Source organism: Bos indicus x Bos taurus, chromosome 11 (genome assembly GCF_003369695.1).
Source record: "Bos indicus x Bos taurus breed Angus x Brahman F1 hybrid chromosome 11, Bos_hybrid_MaternalHap_v2.0, whole genome shotgun sequence".
Taxonomy (NCBI): domain Eukaryota; kingdom Metazoa; phylum Chordata; class Mammalia; order Artiodactyla; family Bovidae; genus Bos; species Bos indicus x Bos taurus.
The window spans coordinates 15039199-15056093 of record NC_040086.1 but is presented as its reverse complement, the minus strand read 5'-3'; the positions used below and the strand labels follow the sequence as shown (position 1 = coordinate 15056093).

Sequence of the window (16895 nt, the reverse complement as noted above, 5' to 3'; positions counted from 1 at the left end):
ATTTCCTTCTTCAATGCACAAAAGTGAAAAGTGAAAGTGAAGTCGCTCAGTTGTGTCTGCTGCTGCTTTATTGACTACACCAAAGCATTTGATTGGGTGGATCACAACATACTGTGGAAAATTTTTATAGAAATGGGAATATCAGACCATCGGACCTGCCTCCTGAGAAATCTGTATGCAGGTTAGGAAGCAACAGTTAGAACTAGACATGGAACAACAGACTGGTTCCAAATCAGGAAAGGAGTACGTAAAGGCTGTGTACTGTCACCCTGCTTACTGAACTTATATGCAGAGTACATCATGAGAAATGCCGGGCTGGATGAAGCACAAGCTAGAATCAAGATTGTAGGGTGAAATATCAATAACCTCAGATATGCAGATGGCACCACCCTTATGGCAGAAAGTGAAGAACTAAAGAGACTCTTGATGAAAGTGAGAGAGGTGAGTGAAAAAGTTGGCTTAAAACTCAACATTCAGAAAACTAAGATCATGGCATCCAGTCCAATCATTTCATGGCAAACAGATGGGGAAACAATGGAAACAGTGACAGACTTTATTTTTGGGGGCTCCAAAATCACAGCAGATGGTGACTGCAGCCATGAAATTAAAAAACGCTTGCTCCTTGGAAGAAAACGTATGATCAACCTAGACAGCATATTAAAAAGCAGAGATATTACTTTGCCAACAAAGGTCCATCTAGTCAAAGCTATGGTTTTTCCAGTAGTCATGTATGCATATGAGAGTTGGACTATAAAGAAAGTTGAGCGCCGAAGAATTGATGCTTTTGAACTGTGGTGTTGGAGAAGACTTGAGAGTCCCTTGCACTGCAAGGAGAACCAACCAGTCCGTCCTAAAGGAAATCAGTCCTGAATGTTCATTGAAAGGACTGATGCTGAAGCTGAAACTCCAATCCTTTGGCCACCTGATACAAAGAACTGACTCATTCGAAAAGACCTTGATGCTGGAAAAGGCTGAAGGAGGGAGGAGGAGGGGACGACAGAGGATGAGATGGTTGTATTGCATCACTGACTTGATAGACATGAGTTTGAGTAAGCTCTGGGAGTTGGTGATGGACAGGGAAGCCTGCCGTGCTGCAGTCAATGGAGTTGCAAAGAGTCGGACAGGACTGAGCAACAGAACTGAACTGATGGATCAGAATATATCCCAAACTCCAAAAAATTTTGATTACTAAAAACATAATTTACGAGGTGTTCTGACAATTATCTAATGACATACTTAACTTAGTTCATTATTTTATATTTATATATCTTAAAATCTAATTTCAAAATTATTTTTGCAACCACATTCAAGTATAAATCTATCAATTAAAATTATACCACTGGACACAGTACCAGATTCAAGCATATATCTAAATTTCTCTACCGTGGGAAAATAATCACAAAGGAAAGTCAAACATTAAATTTCTAAAATAGTTCCAAAGACAGAATATTTAATTTGTGATACTTCCATATATTGACCAGAATCACAGCTTATTTATTAAAATACACACTTACCAGAAAGTGCACCTACTTGAATAGATTATTTTAAACAATAAAAGTAATACCAGATTTCTCTTTTGACTCTAAACCATAAAGATAAAAGCCCAGTGTTACACAAAGACTGAATATCAGAACAAGACAAAAATTAAAAATTTCTGAGAGGTCATACAGTTTCATACAGTTTGAAAGTGAAAGGATTAATATTTTAACAACGAGAAAGGAGATAAAGAGAAACCTTATCTTACTCTGTTCAGTTTTGCTAAATGATTTACTATTAAATTTTGGCACCAATCTGAAGTACTTAAGTGTTTACAGCGCCAAATGCTTTACTTTATCAAAATATATATTGTACATTTGATATCTATTTTTTCAAGAGAGACAAATCTAATGTATCTAACAGCTCAATCTAAAAATACCAATTCAACATAACACCAATATTTTTATAAGAAGTTTGAGGTAGGCTGGGAAATGGTGTGTGTGTTTTGTTTGTTTTTTAATTTTTGCTGCACCAGGAGCTTTGTAGGATCTTAGTTCCCCTACTAGGGATCGAACCCACACTCCTTGCATTGGGATGTGCAGGGTTTAACCACTGGACTGCCAGGGAAGTCCCAGAAATAGTGTGTTTGGAAGCACAATAATTTTTTGAAGGTGAAGAATAGCGGCAGTAATCCCTTCTCAAATACAAGTACATTTTCCATCATCTACTTGCATTTAAACTGCTACCAAGCATCAAAACAGACTTCAAGATTCATTCCCATTGCTTTCCTTACCTATTCTTCTTTAATAATCTAACTGAATGTATGTCTATTTTCATGACTAAGAATACGAATAAAAGCAAATACAAGAAGAGCAGATACTTTAAAAAAGTGAATAAATAAATATCTTTGTTAAAATGAGGAGATGCCAACTGCTTATTTTTCTTGGCAATCCCTGTATGTAACTGAGTTTAAATAAAACAAACTTTCTATTCTACTTAAGAAAAGGATACATTTCTTGGAAGATAATTCCACAACCAAAGAAATAAAAGAGCAATTTCAGTTGATAATCAGTTGAATATTGCAAAGTATCTACCTAAGGTACTTTCATAATTGAATTTGTAAAAACTAATACTCATTGTCAAGTATCTACAGATTTGTATAGTTCATCTGTCTGCCTTTCTTCAAAACACTATGGTCTGCAATTCTAATGTTTAAAACATTCTAATGTTTTAAACGTTAAAAACACACAGAAATTCAATTAACCATGTTTGGATCACAGTATTGTCATGAAGCTGCTAGCCTTTACCCTATAATTTTCAGTTATAGGTTATTAAACGAAAAAAATGAACCTTATTATTTAAAGTGATAATGATAAATAAGTAGACAAAAGTACTCATCCATTAAGATACTGTAAAGGACTAGTTACAATGTGATTTACCTGAATCATTTCGTAGATAAGATGACATGGCAGGGATGAGGCAGGACTGACTGAGAAGCTCTAGAAGTACAGAAGGAAGGGCATTACTGTTCTGTCCTCTACTCTCGTGAGATGACTGAGCTTCTCCATTTACAGCACCACTTGCAGGATTTATATAACTTGCAAGAACCTAAAAATAAAAATCCTTGGATTTAAAACTGAGTTTTAGCTTCACAAATTTAAAATCTCATATTTTATGTTAGATGTTCAATCTGAATATGAAGAGCATATATTTTCAACTTGATCAATGCTTCATAATACAGGTATTAAAAATGAGACTTTTTTCCTTTACATTTTCAAGAGGATATATTTCTCATGATGATGTACAGTGCTATGATCAGACATATAGAAGCAATCCACCTAAGAACATGAACTTAAAAGCTTAGTTGCAACTTGAAAGAACGCTGGAGTGGGTTGCCATTTCCTTCTCCAGTGCATGAAAGTGAAAAGTGAAAGTGAAGTCGCTCAGTCGTGTCCGACTCTTAGCGACCCCATGGACGGTAGCCTACCAGGCTCCTCTGTCCATGGGATTTTCCAGGCAAGAGTACTGGAGTGGGTTGCCATTTCCTTCTCCGATTTATTTATTTTACTAAGTAGGTTCAATTTATAGTTGAGGGTGATGGAATCTTATGCGTCTATATGAAAATAAGCTTATTCTAGAACTACAAAAATAATGCTCAAAGATTTAACTAATGCTCGGAAAAATAAAAAACAAAACCCTAATTTTAGTCAACTAGTTGATGCAGGAATAAAAGCTAATCTTTACAAACCTACTTTTCTCATTTCTGCATGAAAAACTTTATAAATTAGATCACCTTGCCCATTTCTAGAAAACACAACACAATGTGAGAAACAAGGGTGTATATAAATTTTTTAAAAAAAGAGAGAGTCCAGATATAGTGGTTTAGATGAGAAGCTGACAGGAAGAAAGCAGATGTGGTACACTCCTGTTATTGGACAACTTCGCCTTTGTCACCTTCCTCTCAGTGAAGAGGCTAAGAGGGAAGAATGCAGAGTTGCAAGCACCAAAGAGCAATCTTTATCTAGCATATTAAATGTACTGAGGGCAGGGAGAATGTTTTTTCATTTTAAAAATGAACTTTATTTTTCATTAAAATAAATGAAATGAAATTCATGAAAAAGTTCATAAAAAAATGAACTTTTATTTTTCATCCTCAGTAGCTGAGGATAAGGCCAATATAACTTAAAAATCAACACAGACACACACAAAAAGATGAACTATTATCACTGACAATATCAACTTTACAACCATACCTGCAGGAGGCAGGTAACATGCTCCTCTTCCAGCCTCTGCTTGGTTAAGGCTTGCTCCACATCCCATCCAGAAGCTGTAGAGCCTGTTCCAAACCCAGTTCCTTTGGCCCAATAGAGCTGCTGTTCTTCTGTTGACGCAGGGTTATGAGAGCTTGATACCTGTGGCTTATAACAAAAAGAAAAGAATTATTACTATTTGCTTTTATTTATCCTCAAATTACCAGTAGAATTTTAAATAGTTTAGCTGCTATGGAAAATAGTTTGGCAATTCCTTAAAAAACTTAGCAAAGAATTACAGTAAGACCCAGCAATTCCACTCCTAGGTGTATATATATCCAAAGGGGGAAAAAAAAAACCAAACTGATATTCAAATATATTACACTAATGTTCATAGTAAGACCATTCATTCACAACAGTCAAAAAGTCAGCCCAAAAGCCCATCAATGGTTATACAGATAAACAAACTGTGGCATATATATACAATGGAATATTATTCAGCCATAACAGATAACTAAGTACTGATTCATGCTACATGGATGAGTCTCAAAAACAATATGCTAATTCAAAGCAGCAAGCAATGTTACAAAAGGTATGACTGTAACATATTGAATGATTCCATTTTTATGAAATATCCAGAGTACTTAAAGCAGAATGCAAAGTGGTAGTTATCAAGTTACGGGGAGGGAGAAATGGGGAGCAAACGCTTATATTTAAGAATAAATACAAGAAATTTTTATCAGTATTTAAAATAATCTATCAGGAATAGATTGAGTAAAGCATCTAAGGGTCTAAAGAGTCAATGACTCAAAATTAAACAGAGAAAGCAGAGAAAGGAATAGAGAGACATGAGCCAGATCTTCTACGATGACTCTGTAATGGTTATCATATGTTTTCAATCATAGCAAGAAAGTCTGCTTCTATTTCTAGAAGGAGTACTTCTCAATTTCTTTTTTGTTCAGAATATGATGTGCAGAAAAATTTCTTTTGGGGATAGAGGACATATTAAAAACATGAATGTTGTAGAGAAATTAAAAAAAAAAAGACTGAGAACCACTGGTTTATTAATATAACCTCAAACTCAGTAAAGGTCAATTATGATTACTGTTGACTATAAAATTAATTCTGTAATAAGAATCCTCCTTTAAAGAATTTTCATTAAAATATTTGCATTTAAGTATTAATTTCAAGGGTACTTTGCAAGTATTTTAATAGGAACATTTTAACAAAGAATATTATGTACAAACAATACTTTCATAAATTGATCTGGAGAGTTGGATGAATCTATGACTGAATAATTCCATCTTTCACATGTTATAAAATAAACTGTTACCACTAGAATAATTAGGGTTATTGAAAAAAACAGCTATTTATTTTTTAAAAAAACATTTCTAAATGTAAAGTATAACATATTTACAGTAAGAACACAAAACAAGTATGTAAAGCTTAATGAACTGAAAACAACTTAACCATGAAGGTCAAGAATTAAACCACTGCATGCAAGGAACTGTCCTTGTTCCCTCATACCCACATTCCTCTACAAAACTAATTATAATCCTGATTTTTCTACTCATGACTTCCATTCTTTTCTTTATAACTTTACAACCTAAACACGAAACTCTAATCACTATAACTTATTTTTATTTTTAACATTATGTAAGTGGAATCATGATGCATATACTTCTTTATATCCAGCTTGTTAGCTGTGATTATAAAACTCATCAGTTCTGTTATATGTAGTTGGCTATAGCTGTTTGCTTTCATCACCTTCTAGTATTCTATTACATAATATATTACAGCTTATTTGCCCACTCTACTGTTTTTTACATTACTTATTGTATTAAATTCTGTTGTCTTTACAATTTTTACAAGTATGGTGGGACAATTTTGAAATCTTACACAGTGTGATTGATGTGTACTCAGTACTAAAGGTTTTCACTTGTAATTCTCTGGTAACTAAAGCAATAGATCAACTTTTCACATTTGCTGAATATTTACTTTGCCTCTTCTGGTGAAGTACCCATTCAAGCTTTCATCTGGTATTTTCTATCCCATTGTCAGCTTTTTCCTTTGGGAATTATTTTTAATAATTACACTTAATTATTTTTAATTGAAGGATAATTGCTTTACAATATTGTGTTGGTTTCTGTCAAACACCAATATGAATCAGCCGTAGATGTACATATGTCCCCTCCCTCTTAAACCTCTCTCCCACCTCCTTCCCCACGCCACTCTTCTAGGTTGTTATAGAAAATTGGTTTGAGTTCCTTTTGGAAATTTTGGAAGCTCTTTAAATATTCTGGATATAAGTCCTTTATCAGATATATACAAATATAGCCTCCCATTCTGTGGCTTGCCCTTTTACTCTCTTAAATTCTGGAATTGATCGATCATAAGGTATCTCTTACTTTTTTTGGTAAAACAGTATTGTTATATGTTGAACAATACTATATATATTTAGATTCACCATCCATTTAGAATTAACGTTTGCATTTAGAGCATAGTAGGGTCTAAAGATTTTTGTTCCATATGAATATTTAACTGACCCTATCACCATTTTGTTCCAGAGTCACCTCTGTCATAATATCAGAAAACTATATATGTAGATGTCTCTACTGTCTGCTGGGCTTCAATCTAACCTTCTGTAAATATCATAGCTTAACAGTAAGTTTCAAAATATGAGACTACTAGATATATTGTTCTTATTTGAAAATGTTCTGGCTATCCTTGACCCTTTGAGTTTCTGAATGAATTTTACAATCAGCTTGTCAATTTCCTCCAAAACAAACCTGGAGTTCCATCAAACTTAAAAATCAATTTGGTGGGACTTCCCTGGCCCAATGGTTAAGACTCCATGCTCCCAATGCAGGGGCAATGGGTCCTATCTCTAGTCAGGGAACTAAGATCCCACATGCTGTAAACTGAGCGAAAAAAAAAGAAAAAGAATCAATTTGGGAAGAAATACTAATGAAATGTTGTATTTTCTACTTCATGAGAGGTAAACATGGACAGAGACTTCAGTTTATTAAAGTCTAATTAATAAGTATCTGTTTACAAAGTTTTATATATTTTATGATGAGAGGTCTTACATATATTTTTCATATTTATTTCTAGATATTTCCTATTTTTGATGCTATTCTAAAGGACATCTTTAAAAAGCTCTTTTTATGTTTGTTGCTGGAATCCAGAAATGACTTATTTTTATATATTGAAACTGGAAATTATATCCTCATTAAACTCACTTATGCCATTATTTATTTTTGGAATTTCTATAAATAACAATCAAATCATCTCAAGAGAATCAGGGTCACTTTTTCTTTCTTATTTTTCTTGTCTTATATACTGACTAGAACCTTACTGTACTGACTAGAACCTTCAAAAAGGAAAAGGGATCACAGTATAAATTCAGTGTATCCTGGTAAATGGAAAAGCTTTTTAAGCTATAACATCTTTTTTGTTTAAGTAGATGGATTAACTTAAGGCTTTCTGAAAGAGCCTAAGAAAGAAAAGAACAATTCATTTTATCCTCTTTTAAATAACCTTTTTGTTTATTTGTTTTAGGGGCAAAAAAAAAAAAAAAAAATCAAAACAAAACAAACTGTGTTCCCCAGCCTCTGAAATACTAATTACTTCAGAAAAAACTATGCCTGTACTCCATGAATCTAACAATTTTTCATGATCTAAAGAAAAACTGAACCTACCTCTGTCTGATTGAGGCTAGAGTTTGGAACTCGTGGGGCATGGTGGCTCAGAGCAGACAGACAGACAAGAATGAGGTGGAGTGCCCCAATCTCCAAAGCCATCCTCCGAAGAAGCACACCATCATCAGTTGTCAAAGGCGTGGTGCTAAACAAGCTACGAAGGACATGGAAAGGAAGGGTTGGGAGCACATTGGCTGATGGAGATTGCAAGATATGACCTAGATTAAAAGAAGAGAACTCAAAATTAAAAAATATTTAAAACCACAATAATGAACAACACAGAAGCTCACAAATTTATAATGACAATATAAAATTTTATCATATTTATTAAAAAGCCACAAAAAATACCACAAATGAAATTAAATACTTAATATTTAATAAGTGTCCAAAAAGACATCAAATATATAAACTCCAAAAGAAAGTTGAAATATACTCATATGATACTTGTTATAGACTATGTCAAAATTATTATAATCTAAAATTTTAAACTAAAAACTAAGAACTAAAAATGCAGCATTAAAGCTTCCTTACAAGAGTATGAAAGTCTTGCCCTGGAAGTAGTTTCAACCATGAATGCAAGAGTGAAAGAATTTCGTTTTGTTTGCAATAAAGTTTTCTACTATGTTCTAGCTACAGAGTGTTAAATGTAAAACAAAACAAACAAAAAAACACTTCTACATGAATGGCAGATGAAACAACCACCGCAAAAAGATATATCAAAATCATGCTTTTTAATAGACATTACTGTTTATTCACTAGAAATAGTTTGAAATGCCTTAAGACAATTCTTTTCCTTTTCAGTTTAGGGTTATACCTACTGTCTCATAGTAAGAGTCCTAAATTACCATGGTTCTTACACTCTAGATACTTAAAAAACTTAGCTCAAGCAATTAGAAATTTCTGATGTATTAAAATAAGTATACATAATTTATATCTGAAAATAAGCAACCAGGATGTATTTAGTACAGAGACACTGTAATTTAATAATAGTTATGAACACATTTAAAATTATGTCAACATTTTTGAAGAATTCCATCAATATGAAAACACACACAAAAAAGTACATACATAATACTTGATAGCTTCCAAGTTAAAGGATTCATGAATAAATTCATATAATTTTATTGGATTATATGTACTTTGTTGTACAGGGTTTAACACTGCATACTCTCTAAATAGTATGTGAAAGACATCACCTCTAATCAAAACCACGTGATTTTAAAATAACATGAAAAAAAATTCTGATTCTCAAATGTAATGGTCATTCCCTGAAGAACTAGAGGTAAACCAAATGAAAATATACTTGCCAGGCTACCACCCTATGATTTTTCTTTGTTTCCTGCTATTAACAAAACTGTCAGCCCAATGGAAATAACCATCATGGCTTTCTGTTATTATTCTCTAATATCATTATATTATAAAATAGATTATTATTACATTTTCTTCATTCTGTTCTCCTTCATCTAAATATTTTTACCAGATTGACAGAAAAATTCTTTAAAAAGATTCTCATCACATCACTACATCACTTAACATATTTTAAATAAATCTTAATTGTTTGTTATTCAGAATAAAATCCGAAGGTCTTAAGAAGACCTTCTTAAGGTCTTTTCCATGATCTGTTATCAATAACAGCTTTTTAAATGAGTTCTCTGTGCTGCTTTATGCAAATTTTATCTCCCTCTCATATAACATGAGCACATAAACACTGCTCAAAGCAGTCCTTCTTTCTGAAATAACCATTCTCAGTCTACAACTGATGATTTCCTTCAAGGGCCCACTAAAAACTATAATGCTGTTTTATTCATAAGAAAATAATCTCACACTTGTAAGTCTCCATAATACTGTACTTCTCTCAAGGCTTTTATAACTTGTTAAGTCTATATGTGTATAGACATTCCTCATTGCTATTACTGTAGCACATTAGCTACTTGATGGCAGGATCTAAATATCTCCTTCATCTTTAAATGCCTCCAAAGATGACCAGCAATTTTGTAAGCACAACTGAATTAATTTCACACAACCCACCTACATCAAATTTTATTAGTAACACTCAACACTTACTTCCTTCTCCATCATCTGTAACTCCCAAAACCAAGCGAAGAAGGCACTGGGCGTGTTTTCTCTCTTTCAGTAGCACTTCAGCATAACCCGGAAGCCGAAGAAATAATCCAAAAGCAGCCAAAGAATGGGCAGGTATGGGAGACATGGTCTGTACTGCTGACTTGATAGGTGGAGGTTCGGCCGCAATGGTTTCTGGCGCTTCATAAACTAATTCCCCTGATTGTTCAATAGTCACCCATTCAAACTGATCACTATCCTTTGGTTTTTCCTGAGTGGTAGATGTTACAACCGGAGCACTCACCTAAAGTAAAAACAATTTTGTTTGGCTATTTGTATGTTTCAACATCAGGTTCAAAGTAAAGGCATGAATTCAAATGATCTCTTTAAAATATAAGAATATAAAAATCAATTAAGTATGTATAGCTGAATCACTTTGGTGTACACCTGAAACTATCAACTAAACTCAAATTTGAAATAAAAAAATGTTTTTAAATCAATAAAAGGACATGTTTTTAAAAATGAGTTACAGGATACCATAAGTTGTGCCAAGTATTTCTACCCTAAAAGTTACTATTTTCTCCTTTGTAATTAGTTAAGTATCTATAGACAGAGTTTTTGAGACTACATAAATTCCTTGTTTCCAACTCAACTTTGATCATTAGAGTTAGCATTTATATAATGTTTGGAAGAAATAACAATTACAGTAGCTGCCAAATGGTGTTTTCTTTCTTTCATGAATTCTACATTTATTGGTTGGCAGTGAACTGTACACAAAAACATTTCCTTCTTCTTCATCTATTTATTCATTCATTTATTAATTTAATTGTTAATTAATTCTAAAGTTACTCTGCAAGTAATAATCTGTTACTATCATTTTATCTCATGACCAAGTAGAATCAGGCTTGGTCAGTGGAACCCTCTTAAAGCAGACTTCTGTATCTACGCTCAACTTTTATATTCTCTGCCCGAATCCTAGAATTTTTCCAAGGGGCACTGATTTCTTTTAGTGGAAATGATACTTTACAAAGCAGACATGGGACACAGGTATGTGCACACTGCCCAAGGCAGTCTGACTCCATGCTCTATAAGCAAACAAATCTAGGGAAAACATGTATAGACACATATATATGTGACCGAGCTTCCCAGGTGGCTCATGGGTGAAGAATTTGCCTGCAATGCAGGAGACACAGGAGACATGGGGCATGGCAACCACTCCAGTATTCTTGCCTGGAGAATCCCATGGACAGGTGAGCCTGGTGGGCTACAGTCCATAGGGTCGGAAGGAGTTGGACATGACTGAAGCAACTGAACATCAAGTCAAGACATACATATATACGACTACATATATAGATAAGTTTTCTAGCCTGAACTTTTCTATGTGTCATGGTCATGAAAAACAAAGATAATGTAGTTGTTACAGGTTAAAGGAGACTAAAGAGACAACTAAATGCAATATATCAATATGATCCTGAATTGAATCTATGACCACAATCTTCCTCAAACCATGCCAAAGAAAGTGATTTTTTTTCTTTTCCTTCTTCAGAACATTAGTGGGGCAACTGGCAAAATGTGAGTAAGAGCTGTTCACTGACTTATTTTATTGTTAACCACAGGTAATATTTTCTTCTTTCTTTCCATGTCTGTCTGTTTTTTAATTATACATCATACATTATTGACAAGTTTACTTTTATAATTAAGAGTTTAGTTTTATTTTAGAAAATGGTCAAATTACTAGTGGGTCAGTTTTATATTAAAAAATGCTTTAGTTTTGTATTAGAAAACAGTTAAATTACTTGTGGGTCAATCTTAAACTCATGGAGCTTTTATAAATTTATTAGAGTCTATTGTAGTTTTACCATTATTTTTCAAGTGAGTCTCTGATTACCGGGATGTCATCTATACTCTTTAATGTGTGACTCATTTGAAATTTCAATAGAAAAGCTGAAGATTTTTACCTCTAACTTGGAAGGAATAGAATTACAAATTCTGTCTCTTTTATGCTGGACAGACACTGACATGTCTGGACAGTTTGTTCAGCCTTCCAGTTTTCTCTCACGAACCCTAAGTATTCAGGAGCCAGCTGTAGTTGTGCAAAACTTCCCGTGCAGAATTTGGAGTACCCCATCTATGAGTCCCTTCTTCCTGAATTTCCCCTCTTTTAATCTCCAGCCAGAATGGAAGAACCAAACTCCTCTATAGCTTTTGCATGAGTTCTATCATCTCACCCCACTGAGACTGAGGAGTAGTCTCAGAAGATTAATCTCACCCAATGTGGTTTTATTCTCTTCATGTTTAAATCCTCTCCAACAGGTGCCTACTTTTGGTCACTCTCAAGAGCCTTTAAACAATTGCTTTCTCTTGTTTCTTTTCTTTTAAAGATAGTCTGTGCAGACTTAATATATAAGGAGAGTTCATCATAAACCGACTATTCTATATTATTAATTTACCTTTTATGGAAAGAGTAGTGGTGGTTGAGGAAAATGTCCAAAATCTTCTTCATTGGGTATAAAATTCTAGGATGGCAGATTTTTTTTTTTTTTACATTTCAAAGAAGTAATTCCCTGGCTCCAAAGGTGTCTGATGAAAGGTTACTTGCCAGAATTATTGTTACTGTTTTGAAAGAAATGGGTTTACTGCTTTTTGGCTGGTTTTAAACTTTTCTCTTGTTTTTAAGTAGTTTATCATAGATGTTCTTAGGCATGAATATCCTACTTGGGGTGTAGAGGGCTTCTTGAATTTCGGATTGAGGTTTTTTTATCAGTTTTGGAAAATTTTCTTCCTTTCAGTATTGTTTCTGTCCTTGTTTCAATTCACTCTTTTTCTATGACCATAAATACACATTAGAATTTTTCACTTCTAGCTACATGTCCATATAGCTGTCATGTTCTTTTCATTCCTTACACATTCTGTGCTTCAGTCTGGATTATTTCTTTTGACATAGCTTCTCTACTAATATTTTGTAATCTTTTAAGTGTTTAATCTATTGAAAAGCCCATCTAACAGTTCCTTATATGAAATATTACACATTTTCCAACCCATTCTATAAGACAGTATTGCCCTGATGCCAAAACAAGATATGCTATGCTAAGTCACTTCAGTCGTGTCCGACTCTGTGCAACCCCATAGACAGCAGCCCACCAGGCTCCCCCATCCCTGGGATTCTCCAGGCAAGAACACTGGAGTGGGTTGCCATTTCCTTCTCCAATGCATGAAAGTGAAGAGTGAAAGTGGAGTCGCTCAGTCGTGTCCGACTCTTAGCGACGCCATGGATTGCAGCCTAACAGGCTCCTCCGTCCATGGGATTTTCCAAGCAAGAGTACTGGAGTGGGGTGCCATTGCCTTCTCCGAAAACAAGATAAAAACATCATAAAAAGAGTACACACCAAAATCTGTATTCATTTTCTATATGTTTTGCTGTAACACATCACCACAAACTTACTGACTTAAAACAACACAAATTTATTATCTGAAAGATTTAAAGGTCAGAAATCTAAGAATCTTATGGAGCTGGAATCAAAGCTTTGGATCCTAAGTATCCGATGCTCTTTCTGGAGGCTCTCGGGGAGTGTCAGTTCCTTGTGTTTTCCATCTACTAGAGACCATTCAAGCAAAGGAGAAAAGGAAAGATACAAGCATCTGAATGCAGAGTTCCAAAGAATATCAAGGAGAGATAAGAAAGCCTTCCTCAGTGACCAATGCAAAGAATTAGAGGAAAACAACAGAATGGGAAAGACTACAGATCTCTTCAAGAAAATTATAGAGATACCAAGGGAACATTTCATGCAAAGATGGGCTCGATAAAGGACAGAAATGATATGGACCTAACAGAAGCAGAAGATATTAAGAAGAGGTGGCAAGAATACACAGACGAACTCTACAAAAAGATCTTCACGACCAAGATAATCACGATAGTGCGATCACTCACCTAGAGCCAGATATCCTGGAATGTGAAGTCAACTGGGTCTCAGGAAGCATCACTACAAACAAAGCTAGTGGAGGTGATGGAATTCCAGTTGAGCTATTTCAAATCCTGAAAGATGATGCTGTGAAAGTGCTGCACTCAATATGCCAGCAAATTAGGAAAACTCAGCAGTGGCCACAGGACTAGAAAAGGTCAGTTTTCATTGCAATCTCAAAGAAAGGCAAGGCCAAAGAATGCTCAATCTACCACACAATTGCACTCATCTCACGTTAGTAAAGTAATGCTCAAAATTCTCCAAGCCAGGCTTCAGCAATACGTGAACCGTGAACTTCCAGATGTTCAAGCTGGTTTTAGAAAAGGCAGAGGAACCAGAGATCAAATTGCCAACATCTGCTGGATCATGGAAAAAGCAAGAGAGTTCCAGAAAAACATCTATTTCTGCTTTATTGACTATGCCAAAGCCTTTGACTGTGTGGATCACAATAAACTGTGGAAAATTCTGAAAGAGATGGCAATACCAGACCACGTGACCTGCCTCTTGAGAAACCTCAGGAAGCAGGTTTCTTAAGCAACAGTCAGGAAGCAACAGTTAGAACTGGACGTGGAACAACAGACTGGTTCCAAATAGGAAAAGGAATATGTCAAGGCTGTAATATTGTCATCCTGCTTATTTAACTTATATGCAGAGTACATCATGAGAAATACTGGGCTGGAAGAAGCACAAGCTGGAATCAAGATTCCTGGGAGAAATATCAATAACCTCAGATATGCAGAAGATACCACCTTTACGGCAGAAAGTGAAGAGGAACTAAAAAGCCTCTTGATGAAAGTGAAAGAGGAGAGTGAAAAAGTTGGCTTAAAGCTCAACATTCAGAAAACGAAGATCATGGCATCCGGTCCCATCACTTCATGGGAAATAGATGGGGAAACGGTGGAAACAGTGTCAGACTTTATTTTGGGGGGCTCCAAAATCACTGTAGATGGTGATTGCAGCCATGGAGTTAAAGACACTTACTCTTTGGAAGGAAAGTTATGACCAACCTAGATAGCATATTCAAAAGCAGAGACATTACTTTGCCAACAAAGGTCCGTCTAGTCAAGGGTATGGTTTTTCCAGTAGTCGTGTATGGATGTGAGAGTTGGGACTGTGAAGAAAGCTGAGCGCCAAAGAATTGATGCTTTTGAACTGTGGTGTTGGAAAAGACTCTTGAGAGTCCCTTGGACTGCAAGGAGATCCAACCAGTCCATTCTAAAGGAGATCAGTCCTGAGTGTTCTTTGGAAGGAACGATGCTAAAGCTGAAACTCCGATACTTGGGCCACTTCATGCAGAGTTGACTCATTGGAAAAGACTCTGATGCTGGGAGGTACTGGGGGCAGGAGGAGAAGGGGACGACAGAGGATCAGATGGCTGGATGGCATCACCGACTTGATGGATGTGAGTTTGAGTGAACTCCGGGAGTTGGAGATGGACAGGGAGGCCTGGTGTGCTGCGATTCATGGAGTCCCACAGAGTCGGACACGACTGAGCGACTGAACTGAAACTGAGAGACCATTCATATTCCTTGGCTTTCAGCTGCTTCATTTGAACCTCTGCTTTCATCATCACATCTCCCTCTTTTACTATGCTAGCACTGTCACACAATTTTCTTCATTCCTGGCTCAGGGTTAGATGACTGAGGGGATCCATGACTGATCTCTTCACAAAGCTCTGTATGTGACTGACTATACTGCTGCTGCTGCTCCTAAGTCGCTTCAGTCGTGTCGGACTCTGTTCCACCCCACAGACGGCAGCCCACCAGACTCTAGGAAAGAACAATGGAGTGGGTTACCATTTCCTTCTCCAATGCATGAAAGTGAAAAGTGAAAGTGAAGTTGCTCAGTCGTGTCCGACTCTTTGCGACCCCATGGACTGTAGCCTGCCAGGCTCCTCCGTCCATGGGATTTTCCAGGCAAGAGTACTGGAGTGGGTTGCTATTGTGCCTTGATTTATCTGAGGCACCAGTAAACACTGAAAGCCACATCCTTGGCTTTCTCTCCAGAGCATGCTTTTCTGATAGCGTATCTCTAATTTTAGCATCTTCTCTCAATTTATCTTTTTCCTCTCACATTTTACTATTAGTACCAAGAAGAAAACAGGTAATTTCACACTTAGGTTGGAAATTCAGCTGAATATCCAAGTTCATCACTTACAAGTCCTGCTTTTCACATACAGGACACAAACATGCTAAGATTTCTATCACTAAAAGACATGGAGTCTCCTTTCCTCCAGTTTCCAATAACATTTTCCTCATTTCCTACTAAACTACACCACTAGTACTTTTAACATCCATATTTATACCAACAATCTGCTTAACCCAATTTAGGTATTCTCTATGACACTTTCCTTGTGGCTCAGATGGTAAAACATCTGCCTACAATGCAGGAGACCAGGGTTCAATCACTGGGTTGGGAAGATCTCCTGGAGAGGGAAATGGCAATCCACTCCAGCACTCTTGCCTGGAAAATCCCATGGACGGAGGAGCCTGGCAGGCTACAGTCCATGGGGTCGCAAAGAGTCGGACACGACTGAGCGACTTCACTTCACTTCACTATGATATATAGGTTCTCTCTATCATGATCCTCATTTTCTTCTGGGCTCTCACTGGACAAGGCTTTACCATGCATATTTCTACTAATCGTCTGTTCAAGGCAATTTATATCATGCTCCTCAAAATTCTTCCATGACAAATATTCAATTCTAAAGTCACTTTCACTCTTTTGGCTATTTATTATAGCAGTACTTGGTCTCCAATCACTGTAATGAACCATACTGAATACTGAACTAGGAAAGTCATTTTCACTGAGCAACAATAATCCTGAGAATGTTGGAGTTTTTTCCATTTCAAACTTTTAGCTATATCATTACAATTTTTAAAAAGCAATGAAATTTTACTCATATTTTTCTGTGACAGTCATCTTATATCCTGATTATATTAAAAAAT

At 35.6% G+C, this 16895-nt stretch overlaps 1 protein-coding gene across 6 annotated transcripts in view; it reads right to left on the bottom strand.

The window, feature by feature from the left end:
• BIRC6 (baculoviral IAP repeat containing 6) overlaps window positions 1-16895 on the bottom strand; it is a 214000-nt gene that overhangs the window by 51562 nt on the left and 145543 nt on the right. For all 6 annotated transcript variants that reach the window (XR_003513300.1, XM_027554971.1, XM_027554972.1 and 3 more), the window contains 4 exons: window positions 9992-10292; window positions 7928-8145; window positions 4230-4394; window positions 2916-3084 (listed from right to left, as the gene is read on the bottom strand). Coding sequence is in view for 5 of the 6 variants with exons in the window: in XM_027554971.1 (XP_027410772.1) it covers window positions 2916-3084; window positions 4230-4394; window positions 7928-8145; window positions 9992-10292 (853 nt within the window). In the remaining variant the exon portion in view is untranslated. The remainder of the gene's footprint in view (window positions 1-2915; window positions 3085-4229; window positions 4395-7927; window positions 8146-9991; window positions 10293-16895) is intronic.